This window comes from Mandrillus leucophaeus, unplaced genomic scaffold (genome assembly GCF_000951045.1).
Source record: "Mandrillus leucophaeus isolate KB7577 unplaced genomic scaffold, Mleu.le_1.0 Scaffold795, whole genome shotgun sequence".
In the NCBI taxonomy this organism is placed as follows: domain Eukaryota; kingdom Metazoa; phylum Chordata; class Mammalia; order Primates; family Cercopithecidae; genus Mandrillus; species Mandrillus leucophaeus.
The window spans coordinates 584,403-590,398 of NW_012108641.1; the positions used below are offsets into that span (position 1 = coordinate 584,403).

The window sequence follows — 5,996 nt, forward strand, 5'->3', positions numbered from 1 at the left end:
GGCTGGAGTGCAGTGGCGCGATCTTGGCTCACTGCAAGCTCCGCCTCCTGGGTTCATGCCATTCTCCTGCCTCAGCCTCCCGAGTAGCTGGGACTACATGCGCCCGCCACCATGCCTGGCTAATTTTTTTTGTATTTTTAGTAGAGACAGGGTTTCACCGTGTTAGCCAGGATGGTCTTGATCTCCAGACCTCGTGATCTGCCCACCTCAGCCTTCCAAAGTGCTGGGATTACAGGTGTGAGCCACCGCACCCAGCCGGCCCCAACCTGTATTTTAATAGCTTCAGTAAGTGGGCCTTTGTGCTTTAATGGGAATTTTCTTTTCTTTTCTTTTCTTTTTTTTTTTTAAGACAGGGTCTCACTTGGTCACCCAGGCTGGAGTGCAGTGGCATGATCTTGGCTCACTGCAGCTTTGATCTCTCAGGTTCAAGCGATTCTCTGCCTCAGCCCCTCAAGGAGCTGGGACTACAGGAGTGTGCTATCACGCCAGCTAATTTTTTGTAGAGATAGGATTTTGCCATGTTGCCCAGGCAGATCTCAAACTCCTGAGCTCAAGTGATCTGCCTGCTTCAGCCTTCCAAAATGCTGGGATTACAGGCATGAGCCACCATAACCAGCCTAATGGTAATTTACAAACACACACTAAAGCAGAGTGACTAGTACAAGGATCACCATCCAGCTTTAACAAACTACTGTTTCCACTATCTTATTTCATCTATCTCTCTAATTCATTTATTTTGCATTTATGTGTTTGTTGTTTATATTTGTTTATGCTAAACAAATATAAGCATTTAAAGATCAGTGTTGATGTTAAGTATTTATTACAGCATGATCCCTGCTGGCCCTGAAGCTTTTTTTTTTTTTGAGATGGAGTCTTGCTCTGTCACCCAGGCTGGAGTGCAGTGACATGATCTCGGCTCACTGCAAACTCTGCCTCCCGAGTTGAAGGGATTCTCCTGGCTCAGCCTCCTGACTAGCTGGGATTACAGTCGCCCACCACCATGCCCTACTAATTTTTGTATTTTTAGTAGAGATGGGGTTTCACCATGTCATCCAGGCTGGTCTGGAACTTCTGACCTCAGGTGATCTGCCCACCTTGGCCTCCCAAAGTGCGGGGATTAGAGGTGTGAGCCACCATGCCCGGCCACCTGAAGCTTTTTTAGGAGCTAAATCTTTTTGGAGGTTAGGTAAGTACACCCTATAAACTGCCCTCCATATAGGAAGGAGGAGCTCCATGCTAGAAGACATCTAAATGCTATGCAACAGGTTGCTCAGTCCCTAAGAATATGACACGTTTATGACCTGTGAATCTTGAATATGATTATAAGTTATCAACTTTGTGAGATCCTGAAACTTCACTTAAATTTTTTTTTTTTTTTTTTGGCAGGGCACAGTGGCTCATGCCTGTAATTCCAGCACTTTGGAAGAGGTGGGAGGATCACTTGAGGTCAGGAGTTCAAGACCAGCCTGGCCAATGTGAAATCCTATCTCTACTAAAAATACAAAAAAATTAGCCAGGCATGTTGGTGGGCACCTGTAATCCCAGCTACTCAAAAGGCTGAGGCAGGAGAATGGCCTGTACCCAGGAGGCAGGGGTTACAGTAAGTGGAGATCACATCACTGCACTCCAGCCTGGGAGACAGAGTGCAGTCTCTGAATCAAAACAACAACAATGAATTGGCTTTTGCCTGTCACCAAGCAGGCTGTGCCTTGCATCTTTCTCCCCACTGTTCCCTGCTCGCTGCCATCTGGTGTCTATTTAGGAAACTGAAACTTAAGCTTGTTGCAGCCTGAGCCTAACAGAACAGAATTCATGCACATTAGTGGTCTAAAAAGGTCACATGATTTTATTACAAAATAAAAAGAAATGCTTGGGGTGGTATAGTCTTCTACTAACATGAATAACATCAGCTGCCCTTCTACCTCCAGCAGGAACAAGGGAAGGGAGGGATTGGGCAGGGGCTATTTTCATTTTAACCCTTTTAGTAGTGCTTGATTTTTAAAACTATGTGTCTGTATTGCTTTTATGATACAAAAAAATATAAGTTAAAAAAATGATTAGGTGGCCAGGCATGGTGGCTCATGCCTGTAATCCCAGCACTTTGTGAGGCCCACAAGACGGGAGAGGATGGCTTGAGCTCAGTCAGGAGTTTGAAACCGAGCCTGGGCAACATACTGAGATTCCATCTCTAAAATAATAATAATAATAATAATAATAAGGTCCCAATTCTTGAGGATTTAAGTGTCTGATATTAAAGGAGCAAGTCAGCAAAGATTCAAATATGAAAACAAAACAAAAAACCTGGTCTCCCCGAATGGATTGCAAACACTGAGGTTAAGAGCTAAAACAATTTTTTCTCATTATCTCTCACTCTTAAGCACATATTTTGCACTCAAGAAGCTTTTCTGAAATGAACTGAATTTTGTGTGTGACCTTAGGCAATGTTTCATCTTTCAGTAGCTTATACTTTTTAACAAAACAAATAAAGACGATAGATTTATCTATCTTTGTTTTTAGATTTATCTATCTTTGAACATCGTTTTTAGGTGAAGATAAAAAATAATGCAGAGCAGAGTAACGTCAGATACCGAACCAACAATGCCAGATTCCGGGTCTCGGAAGCTGCAGGGCAGTTTTCGGGGAGGGGCATTAGGGTTGGGGAGATAGGCTGGACAGGAGAAGATCGAGAACCGAGCAGGCGACAGACAGCCCCTCTTTCAACCTGGGGACAGAAGCTGCCCCCTCCAGGGCGTAACTCCTGGGGCCAGTCGCCCTTCCCTGGGAGGAACTCTCACTCTCACCCCCACCCCTACCTCAGCACACCCTCTCAGGGCCCGTACCTGATTAGGGTTGCAGTCCCCGCGCCCTCCACTGGCTCTGGTCGCGACTTCCCGTCCGTAGAAGGAGTTCGGGTACTAGAGCCTCAGGCCCCGCCTACAACTTCGGCCTACACCCTCGGACCCGCCCCCTTGTAGTTGGCAGCGGAAGTCCGGAGCGGCCCCATTCCCAGTCGCCACCCCGACACTGGCTGCCACTCAGTCAAGCCCTTCCCAGACTGCGAGCTCACTGGCGCCGCCGCAACTACACCCCGCCGCGGGGCGGGACAAGCTGAGCCGAAACCACACCTGCAGCTCCAGCGATTGGTGGAGAAGTTCAAGTAGGCACTTTCTACGAGGGGAGGAGTCTAATTAGTGGACTGGCCCAAGACTGAAACAGCTGATTTTCGAGAACCCGCGCTGAGCCACGGAACCGAAACTAGCTTGAGGAGCCTGTAGACGCCAAGGGCTCCATGGGAAGGGGTGGGACCGGAATTTCGACGCCTTGGGATAGGAAGAGGAGGGCTGAGGTAATGAAAACAGTATTTTTTTTTTTTATTTTTTGAGACGTGGTCTCGCTCTTATCACCCAGGCTGGAGTGCAGTGGCGCGACCTCGGCTCACTGCAGCCTCGACCACCCGGGCTCAGGTGATTCTCCCGCCTCAGCCTCCTAGGTAGCTGGGACTACAAGCGTGCATAACTCCGCCAGGATAATTTTTTGTGTTTATTGTAGAGACGGAGTTTCGCCATGTTGCCCAGGCTGGTCTTGAACTCCTGACCTCAGGTGATCCTCCTGCCTCGGCCTCCCACAGTGCTGGGATTACAGGCATGAGCCACTGCACCTGGCTAATAGCTATTTATTGAGAGTACTGTGATAAGAACTTTAGATTAATTGTATCATTTAAAATTTACAGGGCAACTCGTTGAAGTTAAAATCATTCTCTCCTTTAGAAATTTAAAAACTGATCTTAGTTCAAGAAAGAAGTTACCAGTCAGTGATCACGGAGGCTCTAACAAGTGGAGCCTAGATTCAAAACCAAACCCTCTGACTTCAACCCCCAAACATTTACGTTCCTACGTTTTACTGTACAGCCTTCCTCCTGAATAAATCAGAGTTTAAAATTTTGAAGACATGTACACAGCTTGTCAGGATATTAGATTTATTAGTTCTGTGGTTACCACCTTCTTTTATATCCCAAGACTCCCAGCCCCAGGATCTAAGTCATAGCTCTTGATTATGGCCCACCCCCAGTAGGGAGCTGAACTTACTACTTCTGATATGAAAGAAGCCAGGGTAGTTGTTTCTTCCAAGTCACTCACATCTGAGATGGCCCTCAAACCCTCCCTGGTGGTCTCTGGCTGAGAGATGTTTGCGTCTTTCCAATCTTGGTAATACTGGATCAACTGCTGAACCCCAGACCTTAATGCAGGTTTAAGTGCAGCACTGATCGCTAGACCCATAGGTCCCCCTGACATCCCGGCCATGGTCATCAGAAGGTCATATCCCAGATCTATGGCCCCATCTCGGCCTCGTTCCCTGGCCTTGCCCAGGCAGTTTTGAGTAGCATAATACAAAGCTGTGCCCAGGTTGTAGAAGGTTCCCACTCCTGGCAGCAGCTGGATGACATTGTGCACACCTTGCTCCTTCTCATTCTCACAGTCCTCTGTGGGGAGGGAGCGCCAGACCCTTCCTGTGCTTTGCTGCTCCCTGGCTAACAGCTGCAGAGCAGAGGCCAGGGCTTCCACTGACACGTTCCTCTCTGTGCTTCTTCCTGTCTGGAGCCCTCGAAGATGCTGGATGAGGACCTGTGTAGCATTCACACCACCCTGGCGGTAGAGCTGTAGCTGTAGAGCCCAAACATCAGCCTGGCAACCAGCTTCCTCCAGGGCATTCCTTAGAGCCAGGCTTACCAAGAACTTGGGTAGAGGGGCCATGTGGCTGAAACCAGGCAGTGACTTTGGGTGCAGAAATTGGCAGGACAAGGGGTCTGAGGAGGGTGTCTGGGATTCCAAGGACAAGGGAAGGTGCATCAAGACATTTGTCTGCTTTCCATATGAAGTGGCATCCACAGGGTGCAGCAGGACGTAGCAAAGTAGCAGCTCAACTGGTATCATGATGAGTCTGAGGCCACACATGTCTGGAGCAGAGTACCCTAGAAAGGGGAGAAATCCAAAACATACAAACCATTTCCCTAAGGGCTATGGTGAGCCCACAGCTCAGTTAGGGGGACACCTCATACATCACCTACCTACAAGCTTTTGTACTTTCTTTTTTTAGAGACGGGGTCTTGCTCTGTTGCCCAGACTGGAGTGCAGTGATGGGATCACAAATCACTGCTGCCTTGAACCCCTGGGCTCAAGGGATCCTCCTGCCTCAGCCTCCCAAGCAGCTGGGACTACAGGTGCATGACACCATGCCCAGCTAATTTTTAAAATTTTTGTAGAGATGTGGTTTTGCCATCTTGCCCAGCCTGATTCTGAACTTTGGGCTCAAGTGATCCTCCCACCTCCGCCTCCCAAAGTGATAGGCTTCCAGGTGTGAGCCACTGCACCTAGCCCCAAGCTTCTGTTCTTTTTAGGTAAAGGCCTAGGAAATAGGAAATGCACCCCAATTGCTCCCACTTGGTTTCCCTCATTTACAGGTCACCAGGGATTCTGTTTTATTTCCACCCATATATAGGGACCCCAGATTACCACACAGTCCAGTCATTGAGAAGTGAGTTTTGGTTGCTCCCCGATCCTGTTCTGCCTAGTTCTCTGTCCCGTGAGGAAAGGAGATATTTGCTTTCCCCTATGATCAGTGAAGGATGTAATCTCTGCAAATATTTGCCCATTTATACTGGCTGCTCAAACCTTGTGCCCTTGTCACACACTCAACATCTATACCCACAGTCCTGTTCTTTGGCATTTCCTGTATGTCCCTGCCACATACAGTAAGCTCATGATAGGAGCCAGGGAAATTCAGAATTAGGAAAGATGAGATGTTTGTGATACTCTCATTTCTCTTCATTTAAAAAATTAAATTAGCGACTGGGCATGGTGTCTCACGCCTGTAATCCCAGCACTTTGGGAGGCCCAGGTGGGCGGATCACAAGGTCACGAGTTCAAGACCAGTCTGGCCAATATGGTGAAAGCCTGTCTCTACTAAAAATATCGAAAAAAAAAAAAATACCCGGACGT

The 5,996-nt window shown here is 47.9% G+C and overlaps 2 protein-coding genes across 4 annotated transcripts in view; both read right to left on the reverse strand.

Moving 5' to 3' along the window:
• The window catches only part of STAT2 (signal transducer and activator of transcription 2, 113kDa), a 25,890-nt gene extending 22,833 nt beyond the window's left edge, over nucleotides 1–3,057 (reverse strand). For both annotated transcript variants that reach the window (XM_011967241.1, XM_011967240.1), the window contains exon 1: nucleotides 2,841–3,057. The gene's annotated coding sequence lies outside the window, so the exon portion shown is untranslated. The remainder of the gene's footprint in view (nucleotides 1–2,840) is intronic.
• A 293-nt stretch (nucleotides 3,058–3,350) lies between these two features.
• APOF (apolipoprotein F) lies at nucleotides 3,351–5,625 on the reverse strand. Of its 2 annotated transcripts, none has more exons than XM_011967243.1 (2): nucleotides 5,511–5,625; nucleotides 3,351–4,969 (listed from the first exon to the last, which is right to left on the reverse strand). In XM_011967243.1, exons 1-2 carry the CDS (start codon nucleotides 5,524–5,526, stop codon nucleotides 4,005–4,007), a joined length of 981 nt encoding a protein of 326 aa, XP_011822633.1. In that variant the 5' UTR covers nucleotides 5,527–5,625; the 3' UTR covers nucleotides 3,351–4,004. The 2 variants fall into 2 exon arrangements, with proteins under 2 accessions (XP_011822633.1, XP_011822634.1); XM_011967244.1 differs by lacking the exon at nucleotides 5,511–5,625 and adding an exon at nucleotides 5,062–5,247.
• Between the last annotated feature and the right edge of the window lie 371 nt (nucleotides 5,626–5,996).